The 27,379-nt window shown below is 38.2% G+C and overlaps 1 protein-coding gene across 3 annotated transcripts in view; it reads left to right on the forward strand.

Annotated features, from left to right (window-relative positions):
• FOCAD (focadhesin) overlaps positions 1-27,379 on the forward strand; it is a 307,707-nt gene that overhangs the window by 24,509 nt on the left and 255,819 nt on the right. For all 3 annotated transcript variants that reach the window (XM_049896729.1, XM_049896728.1, XM_049896730.1), the window contains exons 3-5: positions 544-618; positions 2,828-2,982; positions 24,855-24,959. In XM_049896729.1, coding sequence (XP_049752686.1) covers positions 544-618; positions 2,828-2,982; positions 24,855-24,959 — 335 coding nt within the window. The remainder of the gene's footprint in view (positions 1-543; positions 619-2,827; positions 2,983-24,854; positions 24,960-27,379) is intronic.

The following is a 27,379-nucleotide window of genomic DNA, read 5'->3' on the forward strand; positions in this document are numbered from 1 at the left end:
AAAATAATAAATTAAAATCATAGAGCCTAAAGGAGGGAGAAGAGTGGTGGTTCAGATCTGCATGAGCTATAGTCATAAAGATAAGGATGAGTTTTTGCCATCTTTATTAAGGGCATGATGAAGCATAATAGATTTCAGTTAGACACAAAGTTGATTTAAAAAAAAACTGTGGGGTTTCCCAGTTTCCTCATGGTTTAATGGATTAAGCAGTCTCGAGTTACTGTCTAATACTAAACAGTGGCAATTTGAATGGAAAATCTGGCAATTTTCTTAACATCTATGAACTGAAGTTTGTTTATTGGTTACCTGGGATAATAATACCTACCTTGGTGGTTATTATAAAAAGATCATAAATTACGCACGTGGAGTGCCTAATTCGGTCCCTGCTGCATAGCGCATATTCAGTGAACGGGAATTTTATTTATTACCAATTAACTGCCTAGCATACTCATATCGTCTAATATTAATGTTACTTACCTTGAGAAGCGCTATTGGGAGAGAACTTCGGAGTGAATATATTTATTAGTTTTCTTTATTTTTTAGGCTGTGGGTCATCTTATTGCTGCAGTCCTAAAGGAAAATGGTTATTCAGAAAAGATCCACCAAGCTACAAACCAGGTCTGTATTTAACTTTGTGCTTTAGGTCTACTCAGATATTTCTAAATGCTGGAGTACGTATGCACTTCTCTTATTCCCCTCACAGCTCAGGTCACCATAGAAATGATTTTAAACTGTGCAAAGTTCATAGCCCTCTTTTTTCTTTTTTTCATGTGCCATCTTTTTATTCCATAGTATTCTTTAAAATTTGCTACAACAGACTTCATGAATGAAATATGGAGGGGGCAAAAGGGAGAATTCTTATGACTATTAATGGTAAACCAGATAGGTGGGATGAGGGAAGTCATGCTTTAGAGAAAGTTGATAGGGGTGCCTCTGAGGGAGTAGTACATTTGGTTAATAGAGAAACTGAACACAGTGGCTCTGTTTGGGTGTAGGAGATTTTTCATGCTTCAGGCCAGACCCAGATGTGAGTTCTAAGCGGAGAAGGTCATGCATTGACAGTGGGAGCTGGAGGAAAAATTCTGTACCCTTGCATGGGGCAGGCCAGTGCGCATAGTTGAAGTAATGCTTACTGAGATACACCACTTGGGTTCTGGTTGACCAGCAGTGTGTATTTTGACACGCTGATTGGGAAATTGTTTGAGAGGTACTTAAAGTTACATTCTATCGAGAACAAAAAAGACAGAAATAAGATTTTTTTTTTTACAACAGAGATAAATTGATTTCTTATCTCTCACATTCCTTTTGATTTGCTTCTCCCAGTTACATTTCTTTACAGCTTCTACTGACATGTTGGATTCAGTGTAGGGGCATACTAATTGGCGTTTATCTGGTGTTTGTATGTAGTCATAGAAGTTAGGCTTTCTGAGAACCCTGATCTTAATCCTGGGAGCGCCTGGCAGATTCGAACTGCTGGCCCTTTGGTTAGCAGCCGTAGCACTTAACCACTACACCACCAGGGTTTCCATAATCACATTATGTACCCTGAAAAGATCTAGTGGTTTTACTTAAATGGCCGGGATTTATTGAATCTCAAATCCCTGTAACTAAATGTTTCCCCTTCTATTAATAAATGAATGCTTATTTCTACCAGGACCCAGTATAACCTGAGGCAACAGGTTTTTTTTTTCCTTTATTTTCTTTTTCCGACTTGTAATGGAGAAATGACATGTAGAGCCCTTTGAAACCGTTCATACAGGTGAATAAATTTCCCTCTGGAAAAAAGAGAAATGGAATATAAATATATCCTTCCTGCAGTGATAACTGTAAATGTATTGTTCTTTTAATGGTGGGATCCTAGAGGCTCTCAGAGCCAGAGACAGTGGGAAAGTGGGCACAATATGATGTTGATTTCCATTTTTTCAGTTTTTATGTAGGCACTAGGGATCTTTTTTTCTGGGAATCTATTTTTCCCCAAATTATAAATTTCCCGAATAAATCATGTCAGCGGGAAGGAAAAATAACTTCATTATACGTGTGTGTGTGGTTTTTAAATAAAAAAGATAAAGCCTTGTGTAAATCTAAATGCACTGAGCTCACATACATTCATGTATAGGTTTATCATTAGCAGTCAACCAATTTTGGGGCCATAGACTCCCAAGAAAATTAAGAAGGCTGGAACCTCTGCTTTTATAGGGCTTTTCTAGATGAAGAACTTATGTTTACTTACGTGCCCTTCCGGTGCTTTTCTCAAAGAAGACTGACTCAGAGTGTGAGCAGGGGAAAAAAATCACACCCTGTTTCTTGAGCTAGACAGTTTTTCTAGGCTTTTGTTGATAATCATGGAACTAGCAGTTTGCTTGTGGCCTGCACTACGTCTCTCTCTTCCTTCTGGGCGCACACTAGGCTTTATGCTTGAAGCATAAATATGATTTGGAGGTCAGTGTACACTGATATCCTGATACGTTCCCATCTGGCTAAATTGCTTAGTTAAAAGAACTCTGCCATAGCCAGATCTTAGTTTTGATCCCCCATTGGTTTTATTGTTTCACTTGAACTCAGGTCATAACTGTGCCTGCAGCCTGCCTTATTTTGCGGCTGAGATAACAGGTGAGAGAGAGTTGTATCAGAACATATCCATTATCTCTCTTGGAAAACCGACCTTAGTCTACAAAAAGAGTGACAACAGGCACAGCAGCCTTATCTTTGTCTAGGAAGGCTAGCCTACTGTGAACTGTGAATGAATTATCCTTTGATGAATAGTTGGGGTATGTGTGTGCGTTTGTTGCTTATCGGAAGTGACTTTTAATCACCGGTTGGATTTCAGACTCCTGCTTTGAACTTGCTGTGGGAGAAGTGCTGCAGTGACAACGTAGTGGTTCGAACAGCCTGTTGTGAGGGTTTGGTGGCACTTGTTGCTCAGGATCATGCAGAATTCAGCTACGTTCTCAATGGGATTCTCAACCTGATTCCCTCGACCAGGTACTTTTTCCCCTATGCTTGATCAATCAACAATTTAAGTTTTTAGAAAAAATCCTGTAATTTGCCATTAAGGGTCAACATTCATCCTATTTGCCAATTACTTTCCTTTTGGTTAAATTGTTATGCAATTGAAATTTCATATGCAGTGAAACTATGCTAATTTAAGCCCTACAGTTTTGGAATTTGTGGTCATTTGGTGTACTTAAACTTATCATTGCTCTGTTTATGAAGAAAAGAGCTAAGTCATTTATAACTCACAATAGCAGTGCAAGTGCTTGACTTAAGAAAGAAGGTTGCCCATAAGCATTACTACTTCTACATTTGTACAGTTTATTGGTAATTCTTGGCCAGCCCTTGGCATTAATACTATGTATTTTAAAATATTTACACTGATTTTTTTAAAAAGTATTTTGTGATTTAGACCTGTCTTCTCTCTGATTATTCCAAGTTAATAATGTTTTTTTTTTGAATTTGCTTGGTATGATGATATTTAGTCCATTCACAGTCTGAGGGTAATGGAATCATTCTGAGATAGTCAAATGGTGAAATAGGACCATATGGAACCATTCCGTGGAAGTGAGCACTTCTCATAAAATGCTCTGTGAAAAGGAGATGCTACTTTGTTTTTAAAAAATAAGGCCTTTATTTATAAGCCCTCATTCTTGCCTATTTTAAATCATTTGTGCTTCACCCCACCCACCTCCATCAGTCCCATCTAGTCTCCCTTTTCTTTCTTGGTAGAGTTACTTGCTCTCTCCAATGTTTTTTGTTATCTCTATTGTATTATCACCAGAGTTGAATACTTAATTTTTTTTTTCTGTCTTCTGTAGAGATGGATTATAGCTGCGACTACCATCTGTGTAAGATGCCTTCCTGTCCTTGAAGTCTATCAGGCTAACTAACCTGTAGCTCTTTAGCCTTTCTTCATAAATCTTACTCTGTTCGCTCAGATCATCTCTTTGTATCTTTTGAAACCTTTTTCAGTTTTTCATTATATTCTGCTGTCTATAGTTATAAAGTCCAAACTCTTTAGCATGGTATGTAAGCCCTTCCCAGACTATCTCCAGCCTACAATTCAAGCTGCCTTTCCTGCCATGAACCGTCTTCTTTAGACATACACAACTGTTCACTATTCCTGAGCCTTTGCACAGTCTCTGCCTCTGCGTGGACTCTTCATCCCCTCCTTTTTCTGCCATCGTCATTGTTAGCCTTCAAGTCTCAGCTCAGATGTCACCTTCCTTGCCCAGCTGGGTTACTTACTCTTTCACGTTATATTTTTTATTTTACCTATATTTTAGTATCTACCACATTATCTGACATTTAGTAGGTGATCAGATATTTCTAAAAAGTAAGGGTTTGATCATAGCTAAAAGCATTAATTTTCATTCTTTCTACACACACACACACACACACACACACACACACACACAGAGTATACCTGTTAAAAAAGTAGTTTTGGGGAGACTTCTTAAAAGTTAAGATTTTTATGTGTTCCTCTTTTTCTCACTTATTGGATGACCTTAAGCAAGGTACCTAGATTTACTTTACTTTACCTCTTTTTATTGGTCAAAAGCAAATAGTTGTATTTGTTTTCCCCCAAATAGTTTACAAATGCTTAAAAACCTGCAACCATAAAATCTACTTGCATTGTGTAACTGGGCTATTCATATTCAAACATTAGAGTATCAGGAGCTAAGGGTGATGTCCTCTGTCTATTTAAGGGGTAGTTAGAGCAGGCTAAGGATCCCTGGTGGCACAGTGGTTAAGTGCTCAGCTGCTAACAAAAAGGTCAGTAATCCCAACCCACCAGCTGTTCCACAGAAGAATATTAAGGCAGTCTGCTTCTGTAAAAATTTACAGTTTTGGAAACCATATGGGACAGTTCTACCCTCTCCTATAGGGTCACTATGAATCAGAATTGACTTGATGGCAATGGGGGGTGGTGGTGGTGGCAGAGCAGCCTAGGCTGGACCCTTAATTCCAGAAGATCATCTTAGAAAATTATGTTGATACAGGGTATCATTCACACATCAATATAAATCCATCATTACTATTGCGTCATCCGTATATATAACAATTTGTCACTGATCTTAGGTTTTTTTTAATTAACAATTTATTTATTTTTGAGTAGTTAGTACATTCACATGGTACATAATTCAAGAGAATGTATGAGGCAAAGTCTCTCTACTCCCCGTTTCTCAGTTTTCCACAGGCAGAAATGTTACCAGGTCATATTATTCCTTCTAAAGATATTTTATGCATGTATAACTGGAAATTTATGTGTCTGTATTTTTCCTTTTTTAAAATAGAAATAGTTGCCTACTGTATATAGTATTCTTTACCTTGCATTTTTGAGTTAAATAATTATCTTGGAGTTCATTCCATAAAATAGAGAGCTTTCTGATTTTTTTTTTCAGCTATATAATATTCCATTGTGTGGACTTGACATAATTTAACAGTTCCCTATTGTTTCTCATCTTTTCTATTTACAAAGAATGCCTCAATAAATAATCTTATACATAATAGTGACTACTAGTATTCAAGGTCCTTTGGAAATATGGCCAAGACATGGTAGAAAGCCTTGAATTTTACTGTAATCAAATATGAGAACTTTAACAATGAACCAAACCAAAACCAAATCCAGTGCCGTCGAGTCGATTCTGCCACATAACGACCCTATAGGACAGAGTAGAACTGCCCCATAGAGTTTCCAAGGAGCACCTGGTGGTTTTGAACTGCCGACCCTTTGGTTAGCAGCTGTAGCACTTAGCCACTACGCCACCAGGGTTTCCTTAACAATGAAAAAACAAAAAAAAAGAACCAGGAAAAAAGTTTTTTTTTGAAGTTTCTTATTTGAGAATGTTCATGTTGTCTAAATTATTAGCCACAGAGTGACGTAGACTGAGTAGACCCTGAAGCTAACTGATTTAATTTTTGAATCAGTTTGATCGTAAAATGTGTTATGTAAGTTCCAAGTTTTCATTATTGTTACCAGCAGTGGTAATAATTATTTGTGTGTCAGAAAACAGAATTTTCTTGATTTACTTTTTTTAAAGTAGCAGAACTTTGTGGTTTGTTGTGATTACAAAGACTATACTTTGCATTCTTTATTTTATTTATTTAGTTTTTAAAGAGAGAAGGAAAATGAGAATCAAAGAAACAAGCTAATTACAAACAGGCGACCCAGACAGCCCTCTCCTCCAAATGCTGCGGAGAGAATCTTCTGAGACAGAAAACCATCTCTATCTTCGAGATCTAAAAGCATGAATGACTGTCATTTCTCTATGCTTCTTGCCCGAGATACTTTGGGTCTTCAATTTCTAGTACTTTGGTTTCTGGATTTGTCTTTTTAAAAGAGAATTTTATTAAAATCACAGTGATTACTCGTCTTTGATTTAGAGGTGTAATTCTAAGATGTTATCTTTTTAGTTTGTGTATCTACTAGCCTAGCTTCCTTCAAGAACAGAAAGAGAGGCCTAGAGGAAGAGAGAAAGAGAGAGAGAGGAAGGGAGAATAAGTATGTTGATTATGAGAAGCAACCCACTATAGATCTTTAGAGAGTATAACTTCAGGAGCTCTCTTAGCATCTCAGTAGATGCTAAAACTACAAGGAAAGATGGAAGGAAAAGGCCACCTCCCCCAGCCTTGTAACCTGCTCCTTAATTTTGCAGGTGTGGTCTGTAAAACTCCCTTGAAACACGTCTGATTCCCCTCTCCCCCCACACACCTCCTTAAAACCCAGCCCACAATTTGAGAAACATTGGTCTAGAGCCTGCTATGTTGTGTAGTCTAACTTTGAAAAAGACTTGACATTTGCAAAACTCTGGTTGTCTAAACTTAAGGGAGTGGCTGGGAAAGTGTCTGGCTCTGCTTGAGAGACTGTTCTCTTCAAAGGAATATTTTGATGTCCAAGAGTGTTCTCAGTTCAAAGCTGAGGCAACATGAAACAATTGCAAACTGGTTTTTTTATAGCTCCTGTAAACAAAGAAATGAATTTAAGGGCTCTAAAATGTTCTTTTAATCAGAAAGTTGGTTTGAAAAAAAAGTATTCCCTAGGGAGGGTAAAGGAGAGAATGGGACCACAAGGAAACACACTGAGGAAATTATTATCACCAGTCGAATGTGAACTTTGAAGAAATTAACTAAAACTGAAAAGAAAGTGAATGATACATAGTAGCATGTACTTTTTATGTCCTTTAAGGCATTGTCTGTTTTGAGTCGAGATTGTTTTTGTTACATTGAATTTATCCTAAGGTAAAGATTTCCAAAGCAAGATGTTTCCTATTTTTATTTCATTAGATTTTCCCTCCTTAACTGCAGGAGCTTCTAGAAAGCTCATGCAGCCATTGTTACAGTTGCTTAGTAACGAGATTGTGAATAACAGCCTTACTCTCTTGTGGAACCAGGTATTCAGTTTTTGATATCGAGGTGTCATGACAGCCTGTAATTTCAGCTCAACTACTTCCCCCACCTTCATTTAAAAACATGCTTGGTAGGAGGGTTATGCTGTAGATAAACTGGGCTAGCACTTCCTTTGTATACCTTTTGTGCTTCCAGACAGGGAAGGGATATGCAATTGATGTATTCAGCATTTTTTGAAAATTAAGTGCATTTCCTGAGATACCTAAAATCTATAAAACATCTTTGAATGCAAAAGCTGGACAATGCATAAGGAAGACCGAAGAAGAATTGATGCGTTTGAATTACGGTATTGGCAAAGAATATTGAATATCCCATAGAAGAATGAACAAATCTGTCTCGGAAGAAGTACAGGCAGAATGCTTGTTGTAAGCGAGGATGTCTCCCATACTTTGGACATGTTATCAGGAGGGACCATTCCCTGGAGAAGGACATCATGCTTGGTAGAATAGAGGGTCAGTGAAAAAGAGGTAGACCCTCAACGAGATGGATTGACACAGTGGCTGTGGCTGCAACAGTAGGCTCAAGCATAACAAGGATTTTGAGGATGGCACACAACCGGGCAGCGTTTTATTCTGTTGTACATAGGGTCACTATGAGTCGGAAATGACTCGACGGCACCTAACAATTACAACAATAAGGCATCTACTTTTTATGAAATTGTGCATTGTTGTTGTTGTTGTAAGGTGCACTAGAGTTGGTTCCAACTCATAGGGATCCTTTGTACAACAGAATGAAACACTGCCCGGTCCTGTACCATCCTCACAACCCTTGTTATATTTGAGCCCATTGTTGCAGCCACTGTGTCAATCCATCTCATTGACGGTCTTCCTGTTTTTCACTGACCCTCTATTCTACCAAGCATGATGTCCTTCCCCAGGGAATGGTCCTTCCTGATAACATGTCCATAGTATGTGAGATGAGGTCTTGCCATTCTCGCTTACAAGGAACATTCTGGTTATACAGACAGATTTGTTCGTTCTTCCGGCAGTCCGTGGTATATTCAGTAGCCTGCGATAACATCATAATTCAAAGGCATCAGCTCTTCTTTGGTCTTCCTTATTCATTATCCAGCTTTCACATGCATATGAGGTGTTTGAAAATACTATGGCTTAGTCCTTAAAGTGGCGTCTTTGCAGCAGATTTGCCCAATGTAATACATCATTTGATTTCCTAACTGCTACTTCCATGGACGCTGATTGTGGATCCAAGTAAAATGAAGTCCTTGAAAACTTCAATATTTTCTCCATTTATCATATGATGTTGCTTATTGGTTCAGTTTTGAGAATTTTTGTTTTCTTTATGTTGAGGTGCAATCCGTACTGAAGGCTGTGTGTAGTCTTTGATCTTCATTAGTAACTGCTTCAAGTCTTCTCTTTCAGCAAGCAAGGTTGTGTCATCTGCATATCGTAGGTTGTTAATGAGCCTTTCTACAATCCTGATGCCTTGTTCTTCTTCATATAGTTCACCTTCTGAGATTATTTGCTGAGCATACAGATTGAATAAGTATGGTGAAAGAATACAGCCCTGACACACACCATTCCTGACTTTAAACTATGTACTATCCCCTTGTTCTGCTCGAATGACTGCCTCTTGGTCTATATGCAGGTTCCGCATGAGTACAATTAAGCATTCTGGAATTCCCATTCTTTGCAATGTTATCCATAATTTGTTATCCACACAGTTGAATGCCTTTGCATAGTCAATGAAATATAAGTAAACATTTTTCTGGTATTCTCTGCTTTCGGCCAAGATTTGTCTGACACCAGCAATGGTATCCCTCATTGGAAATCCTGTTCTAAATCTGGCTTGAATTTCTGGCAGTTTCCTGTTGATACACTGCTGCAACTGCTTTTGAATGATTTTCAGCAAAATTTTACTTCTGTGTGATATTAATAATATTGTTAGATAATTTCTGCATTCCCTTGGATCCCCTTTCTTTGGAATGGGCACAGATATGGATCTCTTCCAGTCAGTTGGCCAGGTAGCTATCCTCCAAATTTCTTGGCATAGATGGGTGTGCACTTCCAAAGCTGTATCTGTTTGTTGAAACATCTCAATTGGTATTCCATAAATTCCTGGAGCCTTGTTTTTTGCCAGTGCCTCCAGTGCAGCTCAGACTTTCTCATTCAGTACCATCAGTTCTTGATCATATGCTACCTCCAAGGGTTGAACATTGACTGCTTCTTTTTGGTACAGTGACCCTGTGTATTCCTTCCATCTTCTTTTCATGCTTCCTGTGTGGTTCAGTATTTTCCCCATAGAATCCTACATTATTGCAACTTAAGGCTTGAATTTTTTCTTTCATTCTTTTAGCTTGAAAAATGCCAAGTGTGTTCTTCCCTTTTGGTTTTCTAACACCAGGTCTTTGCACATTTCACTATAATACTTTGTCTTCTCAAGACTCGCTTTGAAATCTTCTGTTCAGCTCTTTTACTTCACCATTTCTTTTGTTTGCTTTAGCTAGTCGACGTTCAAGAGCAAGTTTCAGAGTGTCTTCTGACACCTGTTTTGATCTTTTCTTTCTTTCCTGTCTTTTTAATGACCTCTGACTTTCTTCATGTATGATGTCCTTTATGTCCTTCCGCAATTTGTCTGGTCTTCAGTAAGTAGTGTTTAACGTGTCAAATCTTTTTTTTAGATGGTCTCTAAATTCATGTGGGATATTCTCAAGGTTGTATTTTGGCTCTTGTGGACTTTTTCTAATTTTCTCCAGCTTCAGCTTGAACTTGGATAGGAGCAATTGATGGTCTGTTCCTCAGTCAGCCCCTGGCCTTGTTCTGACTGATGTTTTTGAGCTTATGCATCATCTCTTTCCACAGATGTAGCCCCTTTGATTCCTGTGTATTTCATCTGGTGAGGTTGACGTGTATAGTTTTCTTTAGTATTGCGAAATTCTGTCATGTGATCTCCAGTTTGGTTTTTATCCCCAAGGCCATGTTTTCCAACTATCAATCCTTTCTCTTGTTTCCAACTTTTGCATTCCTATCACCAGTAATTATCAATGCATCTCGATGGCATGTTTGATCAATTTTATACTGCAGGAGTTGGTAAAAATCTTCAATTTCTTTATCTTTGGCCTTAGTGGTTTGTATGTAAATTTGAGTAATAGTCATATTGCCTGGTCTTCCTTGTAGATGTGTGAATATTATCCTATCACTGACGATGTTGTACTTCAGGATAGATCTTGAATAAATGTTCTTTTTGATGATCAACGAAGTGCCATTCCTCTTCATTTTGTCAATTTTGCGTAGGATAATAAAATTTTAAAAATTCCCGGTTTTGACTGAAGCTGTTGGACTCTATGAGTCTTTGATCATAGACGCTCCAATTGTTAAGCATGATTCTGAGAATTATTTGGAGTTATGATTTCAGATAATGTAATCAGAAAATTTTTATCTCCCAGAGTCTTCTCATTTTTTGATGATCCTGTTCCTTGGGAAGCTTAATTAATTTGTTATCATGTCGGAAATGATGAGCAACCCAGAAGACATTGTATTCATATCTTTTCATATCACTGAAGCTTTTCTGTACTATTTAGCTTCTTTCTCTTTATTTTATTTGTCAGGAGAAGAACCAAGGAAGGACCTTTTCATGAGATTTCCTTCAAGGCTAGGGGAAGATAGTCTTGCTGGGCTGAAGGCAGTTTAGTTGGCATACTTTAATCCGCATCTGAGTGTCAGAGTACTATGTTTTTACACAAAACGTTTGCCTTCTACATTTGTTTGCCAACCGTGCCCTCCCACCCCTCCCCGCCGTGAGGTATTTTAGTAAGTGTCCATGCTCATTTTTTTTTACAGCGACATGTAAAAAAAATTGGCATAGAGTTGCTTAAGAAAACACCTTGTGGAGAGGTGGGCACAGTTGGCAACAAACAGAATGTGCACATTATTTGCATAAAAATACGGCATTACTTCATGAAATTTAATGGGTCTGTATCTATTGACGCCATTGCTCATTTGACTCCTACCTGAGTCTGACAGAATTACCTGACCATGTTGTTTATCTCGGCTTTTAAGTATTCTTCTTAAGTCTTTTAGCTTGTTTCCAGATGTTCTTTTTTCATTCATTTTTTTTTTCAGTCTTTTGCCTTTCTCTAAAATCCCAGAATCTCTCTGAATTGGCAGCTCATAACCAGAAAAGAGACTCCAGCCACTTCTCTTGTCTAAGACATTCTGCCCTATTTTTTTTTTTTTAAACTTAATTGGTCATGTTGAAGTCTTTGTCACAAAATCTTCCATTATCAGAGTGATGTGTTTATGTCAAGTTGTTTCTAGGTGATTTAAGAAAAATCCATTGCTATCAAGTCAATTCTGACTTATAGATACCCTATAGGACATAGTAGAACTGCCCCATATGGTTTCCGAGGAGCAGTTGGTAGATTTGAACTGCCAATCTTTTGGTTAGCACCCTGAACTGTTAACTACTGCGCCACCAGGGCTCTGATTTAAGAAAAGTAACTACTAAATACATGTTACTTTTATAAAGAAAAAAGGCTTCAAAGGAAATCAGGTTGTTTTCTCGTACTTAGAAGGTAAATGAGTATACAGAACTTTCCCAAGCAAAAACCCAATTGCACTGCGTCTCATAGATTTATTTTTTTTAAAGAAACGTTTTTTTTTTCATTCATTTAAGTATGGAACCCTAAAACTTTTATTTCCTGCTCCTCTTCCTGTATGTCTGTCTTAGCCATCTAGTGCTGCTATAACAGAATTACCACAAGTGGGTGGCTTTAACAAAGAGAAATTTATTTTCTCACAGTCTAGTAGGCCAGAAATCCAAATTCAGGGTGTCAGCTCCAAGGGAAGGCTTTCTGTCTCTGTGGGTTCTGGAGGAAGGTCCTTCTCATCCATCTTCCCCTGGACTAGGAGCCTCTCCATCCAGGAATCCCAGGTCCAAAGGATGTGCTCTGTCCCTGGCGCTGCTTTCTTAGTGGTATGAGGTCCCTGCCCCCCTGCCCCCAACTGCTGGCTTCCCTTTCCTTTTTTTTAAAAAATAATTTATTTATTGTGCTCTAGGTGAAAGTTTACAAATCAAGTCAGTCTCTTATACAGAAAGCCATACACACCCCGCCGTGGACTTCCAGCTGCTCTCCCCTTAATGAGACAGCATGTTCATCCTTTCCACCCTGTACTCCCCGTGTCTCTTCAACCAGCTCTTGTCCCCTCTTCCTTCTCACCTTGCCACCAGACAGAAGTCGCCCACATATTCTCATGTGTCTACTTGAGCCACAAAGCTCACTCCTCACCAGCATCATTGTCTTATAGTCCAGGCCAATCCCTGTCTGTGGAGTTGGTTTTGGGAATGGTTCCAGTCTTGGGCTATCAGGGTTCCTCTGTTCTCAGTCAGACCATTAAGCCTGGTCTTTTTACAAGAACTTAAAATCTGCATCACATTGTTCTCCTGTCCCATCAGGGATTCTCTGTTGTGTTTCCTGTCAGGGCAGTGATCAGTGGTAGCTGGGTACCATCTAGTTCTTCTGGTCTCAGGCTGATGGAGTCTCTGGTTTATGTGGCCCTTTCTGTTTCTTAGGCTCATATTTACTTGTATCTTTGGTGTTCTTCATTCTCCTTTGCTCCAGGTGGGTTAAGACCAATTGATGCATCTTAGATGGCTGCTTGCTAGCATTTAAGAGCCCAGACTTTCCTTTTTATCTCTTGAGACTTAAGAGGTGGTATAGGCCATACCCCAGGAAAACCCCCTTTATATTGGATCAGGGATGTGACCTTAGTAAGGGTGTTACAATCCCACCCTAATCCTCTTTAACATAAAAGTACAGTCACAAGATGGAGGTTAACCACACAATACTGGGAATCATGGCCTAACCAACTTGACACGTATTTTTGGGGGACACAATTCAATCTATGACATTTTACCCTTTGGCCCTCAAAAAATCACTTCCTTGCAACATGCAAATCATATTTACTCCATCATATCATAGCAAAAGTCTTAACTCCAAGTCCAAAATCCAGAAATTCCTCTTCATCTGTGAAATCTAGTATACAAGTTTTCTGCTTCCAAAGGTACAATGGCAGAACAAGCACAAGGAAACCCTTCCATTACAAATGGGAGCAACTGTAGAGAAAGAATGGATAACAGGCAGCAAGCAAGTCAGCAGAATACATTATATTAGCCCTCAAGGCTTTGAAAATAATCCCCTGTTCTCTTAGACAGTTTACACAATGGCCCTGCTCTCCAGACTCTAGGTATTGGCCACACTCTCCTGATTCTGAGTGGAGGCCGCTCAGCCCTGGGCCTCAGCTCCGCCTTCCAGGCACACAGGGACAACAACTCTGGTCCCTCGGCTTTAGGCTTACCATTCTCCTAATTCATCTAGGAACACCAGAGGCCATGGCTCTACCCTTTGAAACCCTAGAGGTCCTGGCCATACTTTTTGAGACTGAGGTAGCCTGACTTCTTGTGTTCCTCGCCTCTTCAGCTTCCACTTCCTGATTTTCTGGCCTCTCGGCCCTTGGGCCTCACACTGGCATCTGCCCTGCTGGGGCAAGTGTTCCTAAGCTCAGTAGCTCCACCGATAAGTGCCTGGAGGCATTCCACTCTGCCAGGAAACCTCCTACGCACAGGCACTCAGCTCTCTCGCACTGTGGGTTGGCTCCAGCGCTGTCTGACACTGTCTCCTGGTTCTGCTGCTCCCGGTTCACGGCTGCTGCCAGTCCTCTGCTGCTGTTTCTCACCATCTGTGCCTTCTCCAGTGTTAACAGTTCTCCTCCCTTCTGAGTCTTCTATCCATTCACAGTTTCATAACCACTTCCACATTTTAGGTATCTGTAAGAGCAGCACCCCACTTTCTCGGTACCAAATACTGTCTTAGTCATCTAATGCTGCTGTAACAGAAGTATCACAAATGAATGGCTTTAACGAGAAGAAATTTTTTTTTTCTTACAGCGTAGTAGGCTAGAAGTCCAAATTCAGGGCGTCAGCTCCACGGAAAGGCTTTCTCTCTCTGTCAACTCTGGAGGAAGGTCCTTCTTATCAATTTCCCCTGGACTAGGAGCTTCTCCATGTAGGAACCCCAGGTCCAAAGGAGGTGCTCTGTTCCTGGCGTGGCTTTCTTAGTGGTATGAGGTCCCCCACTCTGCTGGCTTCCCTTTCCTTTATATCTCTTGAGACATAACAGGTGGTGCAGGCCACATCCCAGAGAAACTCCCTTTACATTGGATCATGGATGTGACCTGGGTAAGGGTGTTACAATCCTACCCTAATCCTCTTTAACATAAAATTTCAATCACAAAATGGAGGACAACCACACAATACTGGGACTCATGGCCTAACCAAGTCGATACATATTTTGGGGGGACATAGTTCAATCCATGGCAATGTCTTTGTCTCTGTTTCTTTTCTCATATAGTTTTATAATGAGTTTAGAAAATGATTTGATCACTAATCTAATGCAACAAAACAACCTTTTGCTGTCAAGTCCATTCCAGCTTATGGTGACCTAGAGTAGAACCGTGCTCCGTAGGGTTTTTAATGGCTGTGATTTTTTGGAAGTAGATCTCCAGGCCTGTCTTCTGAGGCACTCTGGGTGGACTAGAACCTCCAACCTTTTGGTTAGCATTCGAGTGTATTAACTGTGCCACCCAGGGACTCGAATCTAGTGTTTAATGGTCTCTTATTTGCTTGTGACTTATTGTGCTTAAGGCTTATGAAATATTCTTTTCAGGGATCTGAAGTCCTTTCTAGCTAAGGGACTTGGCCGTATTTGTACCATTTGTTCCCACTATACCCAGGGATGTCCTATTTTTTGGATGCTCTTGTCATTCTCTCCAACCCTAATGCTTGTGATTCTCATCCCTGGCCAGAAAATTAGTATGGGGTCAGCGATTCAAAGCCACCAGCGGCTCCGCAGGAGAAAAGACCTGATGATCTGCTCCTGTAAAGATTACAGCCTAGAAAACTGTATTACAGTTCTACTCTGTCCTGTAGGGTTGCTATGAGTTGAAATGAGCTTGACGGCACATGACAACGGCAACTTTCTTGTACCTCATATTTGGAATATTTTGAAAGCAAATAACCAGGTATCATTTGTAGTCTTTTCAAAAGGAAACTGAGCACACGTAAAACAAATATAAAACAAACATGAACAGTGTTTAGTGTTTGCTATGGATTGATTATGTCCCCCAAAATTGTATGTCATCTTGGCTAGGCCATGATTCCTAGTATTGTGTGGTTATCCACCATTCTGTCATTTGATGTGATTATTCTATGTGTTGTAAATCCTACCTTTATGACATTAATGAGGCAGTTATATTGATGAGGCAAGACTCAATCTACAAGATTAGGTTGTGTTTTAAGTCAATTTCTTTTGAGATATAAAAGAGAGAAGGGAGCAGAGAGATAGAGGGACCTCATACCACCAAGAAAGCAGCTCCAGGAGCAGAGTGCATCCTTTGGACCTGTGATGGTGAGGTGCCATCATGTTTTCCATCATCATCATCATCATCTTTCTCCTCTGGCATATTGTTTTCTGAACTATTAATTATCTCTCCAAACAGCAGTATCAATAGAAACAACCAGTGCCTTGTTTGCTAGGGGGAAGGAAGTTAAGGATAGAAACCAACGTTTCTTGAGTGTAAACTGTGTGCCTTGCCTTGTGCTTAGAGCTTTTCCTAAAATTCCTTACTTAATCCTTTGAATAATCGTACTAGAAAAGTAGAATTCTCCCTATTTTGCTGATGAGAAACTGAGGCTCAGAGATACTAAGTGTGAGACTTGGATTAGATGGTGAAGAGATACTTATATAATTATTCATACGTCAAACAGGAGAATTAGAATAGTTTTCTCAGATCTTTTTAGTTCTGTCAATCTATGTTTTGTTCACTTTCTCATTATTATGCCTTTTTGACTTACACTAGCTTCTTTGTGACGCGTATGAATGCAGAGAACCTCGAAGACACGTTTCATCTCTTTTATTTTTTTGCCGAGAACTAGACTGAATTTATTATCTTTGACTTTGACAGGAGTCCAGAGGTGGTGCAAATGGTTAAGTGCTCGACTGCTAACTGAAAGAGTCACTGGTTTAACCTCACCCAGAGGCACCTTGAAAAAAAGGTCTGGCAGTCTGCTTCTGGATGATCACAGCCTTGAAAACCCCATGGAGCGCAGTTCTACTGTGCAACATGCGAGGTCGCCATGAGTTGGAATTGACTTGATGGCAACTGGTGTTTTTGGTTTGCGTATAATAGATGAGAGCAGTGCGTAGAGGTGTTCTTGTGTTGTGTGTAGACCCTTTAGTTGAACAGGATCATTGCCAGCTTTTGAGCTAGCTTGTTTAGTTTAACTTCTTTGTGACATTGCTATTTTCTATTCTATCTTTGTGTGTGGAATTTTCATACATATTTACAGACTCCCTTTTTGGACAGGTGGTGATGCAAATTCTAAGTGACAATGTTAAGTTATTTGCCAGGGATGTTACCCCATTTAGAGTTTATTTCCTGAGATATCAGTAAAGAGCCTTGTAAGCTCTGAGGCACGATAGAAATACATAAATTTTAATATAGTGCTCTCAAAAATGGACAAGCAGTACTTCATCACTGAACTTTTCTATGATCGAGATCTAATTTAAGGGAAAGTAATATTGAGAAGGTTATTTTAACATCTGCTTCTTTAACTTACTTTTTCCTTCTATGTTTTTTCATTTGTTTTTGAAATTTATTCAACTTTTATACTGAAATATCATAAATATTAAAGAGGAGCAATAAAAAATATAGAATAATTTTACTTATGAATATATGTATAGAAATGCAAACAATAACAAAATCCAGGGCAAAATTAAATCTTACAATGTATTTCAGCTATTATTTCTCTCCAAATTAATATATAATTTTATTTCAATATTAATGCTTTATTTGGTGTGAACATAAAATTACTTCAAAGATCATGCTGGAGTGCGAGCACAAAATAATAACCAAAAAATGTTGGAAAAAATAGATGTTAAAAAGAATTCTTACTCTGATTTTTAAAACTTTTTATGGAGATTTTAAAATGTAGGTAGAATGGTGTTATGAACCCTCAGATTCCTGTCACTCAGCCCCAACAACCATTAACCCATGACCAGTCCTGCTTCCTTTGTATTTATTTATTTTGTTGTTGAAAATATACACAGCAAAACATACACCAATTCAACTATTGCTACATGTACATTATTACATTCTTCAAGCTGTGCAATCATTCTCTCCCTCCTTTTGGGAACTCTTTTTTTACCATTAAGATAAGCTCACTTGCCTCTAAGCTTCCTGTCCAACCTCTCAAGTTGCTGTTTCAATTTGATCCTGTGTACATAGTTCTTTAAAAGAAGTCCTGCTCCCTTTATAGCTCCATCCACTTCCGTTCTGCCCATATTCTCTTGATGCAAATTCTGGATATGATAGCAGTTTTCCTGTAGACATTTAAGTATACATCTGTTTTTTTTTTTAATAACGCAACTATAATATCATTATTACACACATATAGATAGATTGATCAACCTTAAATGTACATTCAGTGTTCAGATTTCTAATTGTCTCATAATTTTTTTTTTCATTTGTTTGAATGACCATCTAATTAAGCTACACTTCAAAATTGGTTATGTCTTTTAACTCCATTTTAATCTATAGGATTTCGCTTTCTTGCATCTGTATCTATCTGTCTGCCTTTCTGTCTCTCTTTTCCTTACAGTTTATCAGTTGAAGAAACCTGGTTGTTTGTAGTGGTTCCCATAGTGTGGGTTTTGCTGATTGCATCCCCATCATATAATTTAACATAACCTAAATTTAACTATATTTCTTGTAAATTAAAAATTTGCTTTAAAACTTTGATTAGATTTAGATTCAACTGTTTTTTCCTTATGGTGAGGGAAGATTTCTTCACAGGTGATACTGTGTTCTTCTGTCAGGAGGCACATAATATATGATTTCTTTTTAGGTAATGTTAGCAGCTATTGATGGTCAATGACTAGATCCACTACTTCATTAGAGATTTTTGGGACATTATAATTCTATCACTGTTTTCTTTACTCATTATCCGAAATTTTGCCATTAAGAGAACGTTCCCCACATCTACTATTTGGTTACCCAGGAGTGTAGTTTGTATAGGAAAGGCAGAAGATTTTATATATATGTGTTGTTTTTGTTAGGTGCTGTCGAGCCTATTCCAACCCATAAGAGACCCTGTAGTACAGAGTAGTACTGCCCCATAGGGTTTCCAAGAAGCACCTGGTGGATTTGAACGGCTGATCTTTTGGTTAGCAGCCAAGCTCTTAACCACTATGCCACCAGGGCTCCAGATGTGTGTGTGTGTGTGTGTGTGTACGTATCTTTATTTACTAAATTTCAAAATAATGATTTTTTTCTAGTCCAGCTAGATTGTGGTGACCAGTTAGATTTTTTTAAAATAAAGAATCATAATGAGTTCGTGGATTTAAACATATTTGATGTATTTCAGTCCTCTTCCCTCTTTTTTTCTTTTTATCATTTTTTGAAACCTTGTTACCTTCTATTTTTTATGATGTTTTTTAGAATCACTCCTTAGCAGTTATGAGAGAGGAATTTCAGTAAAATTTGAAGTATCCTATTTATAACTATTTAGTGGATTTTTGTACTTAACGAATGAGTTAAGATAGAAGGAGGTGGAAGAAAATAGCATCTTCCAAGGGAGACACTGTGGTTACTTCATTGTTTATTTAAATTTCTAATTATCCCTCCTAACTAGGAGATCAGATTTCATCTATTTGTAATCTGAGAGTTCTTCCTCATCTTGAGAGTGTAAAGTGTTCCCTCTCCTTTTTTTTTTAACTAATAAAAAAATGGAAGTTATGCATACTTTCTGGAAGACTTGAACGATTATACTTATAGGTAGTGAAAGTAGTAAGTGGTAAAGCTCTGTTTATCACTATCTCTTCTATTCTCTTTTTAAATTCACTTTCTGATTTGGCACTGATGAAAACTTGAAATGGCGGGGCTGGGAAGTCTCAGGGCTTGTAGGGTGTTGCAGAGGGTTCCTTCAGGTCTTGTTCTGGCTTCCTTCTCATGTAAAGAGAAAGCCAAGGTGATCTGAAACCAGGTGTGGGTACCTGGAATCAGAGACCAGCTAACTCCAGTGAAACTGAGTCCCATTTCTAGATCTATTAAAAAAGTATTTATAAGCCTGTACGCTCCAAGTTTTTATAAATTAAGCTGTACATTCATATGTATATTGTTCTAAAACTCGCTTTTTCCTACTCAGTATGTGGCAGACATATCTCGATACATACTATATGTTTTTTGCATCCTTGTTAACAGCTGCAAAGTATTCTAATGTGAGTGTATCATATCTTAATCATTTCCCTATTGTCAGATACATCAGTTTTTTTTTCCTTCTTCCGTTTTTTAAGTTAAACGCAGTGGAATATCCTCTTTTGGATGCATGTAGGAGTGTTTTTATAGGATGGATTCTTATAAAAGGAATTTATGGGTAAAAAGTATGTGCATTTAATGTTTTTATAGCTGCTGCTAATTTGCATTTCGTAAAGGCTGAATCAACTTATGCTCAATATGAGTGTGCTTCTTTCCCCGTTTACTCATCAACAGTGAATATTATGAATTTCATTCTATGATTTGCATGTCTGTATTATTTTCCCATTATTCTATTATATGATTTGCTTATTTTGTAACTTTTGTTGTTTTGTGAGTATTAACCCTTTTTCTGTCATACATATTGTAAGTATTTTATCTCAGACTCACTTGTCTTTTAACTTTATTGTTTCTCTCCACTGTTAAGCCTCCACACCAGCTATGCTGAAAGTATCTGGGATTTTAGTTATAGATTTGTTGATGTGTTCTTTTTAGATTTTTTTCCGAATTTTCTCTTAACAATTGCTTAAAGTTTTACAGCCACATTTGAAAAATGTTAAAGATTTGATTGTAAGTTCTTCTGGTGTCCATCCTGACTGAAGTTCTTTGTGGTCTACATCTTCCTGGTTCTTGAATTCTTTCTTATGATTGAACTTTTTGTTGTTAATAACAGCTTTTTTGAGATATAATTCACATACTATAATATCACCCCTTTAAAAACTGCACAATTCAGTGTATTTGTATACAAATTGAAATTGTATATGAATTAGTATATTTGTAAAGTTGTGTGATCATTACACTTTATCTTTCAAATAAAGACCTTCTTTAAGAAAAATTTTCAGAGTATTATGACTGGAAATATTTTTTTCTTCATATGTTACTTTCATTTTGGGGGGTTTTGAATTGCTGAGCTATAAACCTTTCCCTCCTAATTCTGTATACATTGCTTAATTGTCTTCTAGTACCAACGCTGCAGAAGAGAATATTATGCTAAATTAGAAATGTGCCATTCTAGTAGTCTTCATTTATTAGATTTTGTTTTACTGTTTCTGAGAGTTCATAGGATTTTCGTTTTATCTTTGGATTTGTGAAATATCACCAATTTTTTTTTTTTCATGAATCTTGCCTAGCAATTGGTAGCTTTTTCAATTCAAAGACCCAAGTCAGTGAAATTTTCTTCTATCATTTCTTTGCTTTTTCTTTCTTTGTTTATTCTGTTTTGTTCTAATCAGTATTTTGATTTTTAATACTATTCAAACAATTATAATCTGCTTCTACAATCATTTAGATTCAATAAAAATTTTTAATTTTCCAAGATCAGATCTTGTATGCAAACTAACAAAGGCTAGAAAACAAAGAGTTTTGTGAGGGAGTATGGGAAATAATAGGGATTTTTAGGAATCTGGGTGGGTGGTTTTGTGGTTAGTCTCAGGTGGAGTCCATGTTTCACCATTCATTAACTTTGACACCTTGTCCAAGCAAAAATCCAAAGTGAAAAACATTACTTTCTTTATGGTGCAGTTATAAGTATTAGACATATTATTACAACTATTTGAAAAAATATCTAGGTACTTAATGACACAGGAGCCCTGGTGGCCCAGTAGTTAAGCGCTCAGCTGCTAACCAAAAGATCATTGGTGGTTCGAACCCTCAGCTGCTCTGTGGAAGAAAGATTACAGCCTTGGAAATGCTATGGGGCAGTTCTACTCTGTCCTACAGGGTTACTATGAGTTGGAATCAACTCCATGACAGTGTGCTTGGTTTTACAGACACACTCTTATTTGATTTTCAAAACAACGCAAGAGGTGAGCTTATTATCTGATTCTACAGATGAGGATATTGTAACTCCTAGGTGTTAAGTGTCTTTTTCAAGATTCCCTAGATAATTAGAGTGAAAGCAGGGATTAAAATAAAAAATTAATTTCGAATCAATCCCTTCAACCCATTTGAAATATTAAAAAAATTGTTCAGTTGGATTGCAGGTAAGTGTGCAACAACTCAAATAGGTCTGTATGTGATTTGGAGCCCTGGTTGTGCAGTGGTTAAATGTTTACCTGATAACCAAGAGGTCGGCAGTTCAAATCCACCAGCTGCTTCTTGGAAACCCTATGGGGCAGTTCTACTCTGTCCTATGGGGTCGCTATGAGTTGGAATTTACTTGCTAGCAATGAGTTTGTTTTGGTTTAAATGTGATTTGGTTGGCTCCATAATCTTTAAAAATTATTCTCTGTTTGTATTGCACTCTAACTTAAAACACAGACTCGGTTATCCATACTATAAAACCTGGATTCACAAATAAGACCTGTAAGACTAGGCAAGACTCAATTTAAAGGTAAAAAACGGTAGTTCATTTGTCACCCTCAGCAGTTCTGTGAACCTTCTGGAACTGAATGCAAATGTGATATATATCCTTTTCTCTGGGGTTCTACTACTCTAATAAAGGTTGGGTGACCCAAATTGATTAAAACTAATATCTTCCCTCTCTAAAACTCCAATCCTGTGACAACTAAATCATTAGATAAGGAAAACCAATAATATTTCATGCAGGAAAAAGATTCTTTAATGAATCCATTTTTCTTGGAAGAAATTTAGTCAGAAATTCATTTTAAATGTGTACCATTTAAACTAATCATTAAGCCCAGGGAGTGACCTTTTGAGGTAACTATGTGAGGCCTGGACTTTCTCCAGCCTTATATCAATGGAGACATTTCAGCCTAAATGAAACGTGGGCTGATTCCCAGATGTGTGAGCGTTGAAATCTAGAATACAAGAAGTGGCCTTGTAGTGTAGTGACCCTGTCATGGAGGCAAAGCAAAGTAGACCCCCTTAGATCAGTCTCAGTCAGATACTGGATTCTCAGCACTGCTCCTTCACTCAAAGTCATGATGAAGATTTGGGTGTTAAGTGTAGATACAGATCTGAGGGCAGGGTCAGAGCTTCAGGGTCTTGCCTCATCTTGAGGGACTGTCTTTCAAAAGCGAAATTGTGACCTTGAGACCTAGTGAGTTAGTGTTAGAGAGGTGACATATTTGGAGGAGTCAGATCCCACTGAGGTTCTGAGTAAAGTCTGTAAACTCTGCCACCTGTGGGTAAGACCAAATGGTCACACGGAGGAGCAGATTCTTGATAAATTGGTGATGGAGCAGTTATGAGGCCCATGCTGAAAGATTTCCAGGTGTCTTTGTAAAGTGTGTATTGTGAAGTGCTGGAGAGTATTCTGGAAGATACCATTCCTTAAAGTCTACAGAAAGGTTCTGATTCTGCAAAAATGAATGGTGTGAAGAATTGTAAAGAAGGAATGTATTTTAAAAGTTCCTTTTTTGGAAGGTTGTTGAGACAGCTTCCTAAGTTCTGGAGGAAGAGAGTTCTAAAACGTGAAGGAATCAATGGAAAACATCCCCAGAAGAATCTGAGCAGTCCCAAAGGAAATGAACAAGACAAAAACTTTATAACCCACGGAGGGCCTCAAGGAGGTGCTATACAAACACACTTTCTTAAGAGAGTTACTGTTCATTCCAGTTTAAAAAAAAAATTTTTATTGAGTCTTCATGGGATTATCCGGCCGTTTTGTTGGTCAAGGTACCGTGGAATTGACACACTGCCAATGTAGAGAATGTGAGAAAAGCTAAATCTCAGCGTGACATCATCAGAAAACACACACGGGGAGAGAACCTTGTGGGAAAGGCTGCATGCAATGCTGAGACCTCTGTGTTCAGCGGAGGATCCACACAGGAGAGAAACCAGACATATGCAAACATCTGTCACAAGATTCATCTATTAGTCTAAACTGCATGATCATGAGAGGATCTGTAAGAAAGAGAAAACATACTGTTGTAAATGCTGTGGCAAATGCTTTATCTGCAAGAGAAACCTCAATGCTCACCAAAGAATCCACTCAGGAATCAAACCACATGCGCGTCTGTAGCAGTGCTGTGCGATAGAACTATAATCCAGCCACAAAAGTGAACCACACGTGTAATTCAAAATTTCTAGTAGCCACATTAAAAAAGATAAAAAGAAACAGTTGAAGCTAATTTTAATAATATATTTTATTTAACTCACTGTATCAAAAATTGTTTCAGTGTGTAATCAATATAAAAAATTATACATGCTAGGTTACATTCTTTTTTGTGTCCTAACTCTTTTACATCCAGTGTGTGTATTTTATGCTTCAGTACATCTCAATTTGGACTAGCCACCTTACAAGTACTCAGTAGCCACATGTGGCTATTGGCTCCTAGATTGGATAGCACAGGTATACTGTGTGACCAAACCTTCGGTCAGTTGGAAAACCTTAAATGTCATAAAAACTACACTAATGACATCTCACACAAAGGCCCCAAGTGATTTCTAATTAAGTCCAAGCCTAGTCTTGGCCCAAGAATAAAGTTAACAGTGATTTGTAACCTATTATATCTTGAATAGTAAATGACATACTGTATGTAAAGCACTTAGGAGAGTGCTTAGCTCATAATAGATGCTTAATAAATATTAACTGTGATTTAAAAATAATTACATTTTTTCATTATACAAATAACCTTTTTTTATTATTTCTAAGATTTCTAGTTCCCAAAGAAATCCTTACTTAAAAAGGGCAGGCTATTCTTCTCTTAGCAAGAGTAAGGAGAACATTTAAAATTCTACTCCCCACTCCCATTAACTCTCTTTTAATTGGAGGTTATTTGCTCCGTTTGGTCCCATGATCCACTTTTCTGAGTGTCTGATCCATTTCGTATGTCTGGGTATTTTCATGGACTGTTAATATAATATAAATGAAGGACTTGATAATTCAGTGTTGGTAATGTGGTCACAGCCTGCAATTATGTGGACTGGTGTTTGTTTTTTTCTGATGATTGTCCCCCAAGAATATGTAGGGAGGTGATTGATACATTGATGGTTTAATTCCTTGATTCCATTTCTCCTCCTTTAAATTTGTAGGATGGAGAAAGTTTGCTTGTAGATCTCTCTCTGACTGTGTTATAGAGTGAGCTGGGTGGATGTGGGTAGCTACTGTTCAATGTGGATGACAAATGTCAATTATTTAAAAATGATAGGATTAAGCAACTGATTAGAATATTCACTTCACATCTATAATATTTAAAACCTTGTTATATTTCTTTACAGGAATACCCAGGGCTTGATTAAAGCCCTTGTGAAATTATTACAAATGCAAGCTCTTAAGGAAGGACAAAGTGGGGAGAAGAATATTCAGGATATATATACTATTAGGTAAGCCTTTTCCCCATTTTTTTTTTTTTTTTTTGCAAATGTGTGCACTAATCACTTGAGGACCTTGTTGAAATGCATTCTCTTTCCATAAGTCTAGGGTGGGTTTAAGGTTCTGTTTTAAAGTCTATTATCTGAGATTAGTATTGCCATTCCTGCTCTTTTTTGGTAGTTATTTGCTTCATGTATTTTTTTCTATCCTTCGATTTTTAATAAATTTATATCTATGTATCAAGGTGTGTCTCTTGTAGACAGGATATTGATGGTTCCTGTGTTTTTGTCCATTCTGTCACTCTCTGTCTCTTTATGGGTGCATTTAGGCCATTTACATTCACTGTAATTGTTGATAGGTGTGAGTTTATTGCTGTCATTTTGCAGTGCTTTTTTTTTTGTGGTGCAGACATTTTCTTTGTTCCTCTTACTCTCCTGTGCTGACTTCCTTTTGTTTGTGGATTTCTTTTTCATTTCTTCTGGTTTTGTGGATTTTTTTTTTTTTAGTAATTTTTATTGTGCTTTAAGTGAAAGTTTACAAATCAAGTCAGTCTCTCACACAAAAACCCATATACACCTTGCTACAGACTCCCAATTACTCTCCCCCTAATTAGACAGCCCACTCTCCCTCCGCTCTCTCTTTTTGTGTCCATTTTGCCAGCTTCTAACCCCCTCCACCCTCCCACCTCCCCTCCAGGCAGGAGATGCCAACACAGTCTCAAGTGCCCACCTGATCCAAGAAGCTCACTCCTCACCAGCATCCCTCTCCAACCCATTGTCCAGACCAATCCATGTCCGAAGAGTTGGCTTCGAGAATGGTTCCTGTCCTGGGCCAACAGAAGGTCTGGGGGCCATGACCACCAGGGTCCTTCTAGTCTCAGTCAGACCATTAAGTCTGGTCTTATGAAAATTTGGGGTCTGCATCCCACTGGTCTCCTGCTCCCTCAGGGGTTCTCTGTTGTGTTCCCTGTCGGGGCAGTCACTGGTTGTAAACAGGCACCATCTAGTTCTTCTGGTCTCAGGATGATGTAGTCTCTGGTTCATGTAGCTCTTTCTGTTTCTTGGGCTCGTAATCGCCGTGTGTCCTTGGTGTCATTCATTCTCCTTTGATCCAAGTGGGTTGAGACCAATTGATGCATCTTAGATGGCTGCTTGCTAGTGTTTAAGACCCCAGACACCACTCTTCAAAGTGGGATGCAGAATGTTTTCTTAATAGATTTTATTATGCCAATTGACTTAGATGTCCCCTGAAACCATGGTCCCCAGACCCCTGCCCCTGCTACGCTGGCCTTTGAAGCATTCAGTTTATTCAGGAAACTGCTTTTGGTTTAGTCCAATTGTGCTGACCCCCCTGTATTGTGTGCTGTCTTTCCCTTCATCTGAAGTAGTTCTTATCTACTATCTAATTAGTGAATGCCCCTCTTCCACCCTCCCTCCCTCCCCCCTCTCGTAACCACAAAAGAATGTTTTCTTCTCAGTTTAAACTATTTCTCAAGTTCTTATAATACTGGTCTTATACAATATACGTCCCTTTGCAACTGACTAATTTCACTCAGCGTAATGCCTTCCAGGTTCCTCCATGTTATGAAATGTTTCACAGATTCCTCACTGTTCTTTATTGTTGTGTAGTATTTCATTGTGTGAATATACCATAATTTATTTATCCATTCATCCATTGATGGGCACCGTGGTTGCTTCCATCTTTTTGCTGTTGTAAACGGTGCTGCAGTAAACATGGGTGTGCATATATCTGTCCGTGTAAAGGCCCTTATTTCTCTAGGATATATTCCAAGGAGTGGGATTGCTGGATCGTATGGTAGTTCTATTTCTAGCTTTTTAAGGAAGCACCAAATCGATTTCCAAAGTGGTTGTACCATTTGACATTCCCACTAGCAATGTATAAGTGTTCCAGTCTCTCCACAGCCTCTCCAATGTTTTTATAGATTTTTTCATTGAGACTTTATGTTTTTCTTCTTTATTTTGATGAGTAGTATTTGTTAACTTTTTTGTGGTTACCTTGAAATTTATCCATGTCTTGCTAGGTTTAAACCAGTCTATTATTACTTGGTATCGCCTTGCTGTCCTCTCCATTAGAAAGTTCTATACCTACACCATTTATTCCCTCTTTTATTGTTCTGATGTTGTCATTTACGGGTTAACCTCTCTGGTTCCCTGTCGCAATTCTTTTGGTTTTGGATAGTCCTTGAGAGTTCATTTCCTATGTTGGTATCTGGCTGATACAGTCTTACATCCTAGATTCAGGGTGTGGTCTGATGTTTGTTCTCAGACCAAAGGATTCCCTTTAATAATTCTTGTAAGTTTGGTTTGGTTTTTACATATTCCCTTAATTTCTGTTTATCTGGAAATGTCCTAATTTCACCTTCATATTTGAAAGAAAGTTTTGCAGGATACATTATATTATTCATGGTTGG

The sequence above is a fragment of the Elephas maximus genome, chromosome 9, assembly GCF_024166365.1.
Source record: "Elephas maximus indicus isolate mEleMax1 chromosome 9, mEleMax1 primary haplotype, whole genome shotgun sequence".
Taxonomy (NCBI): domain Eukaryota; kingdom Metazoa; phylum Chordata; class Mammalia; order Proboscidea; family Elephantidae; genus Elephas; species Elephas maximus.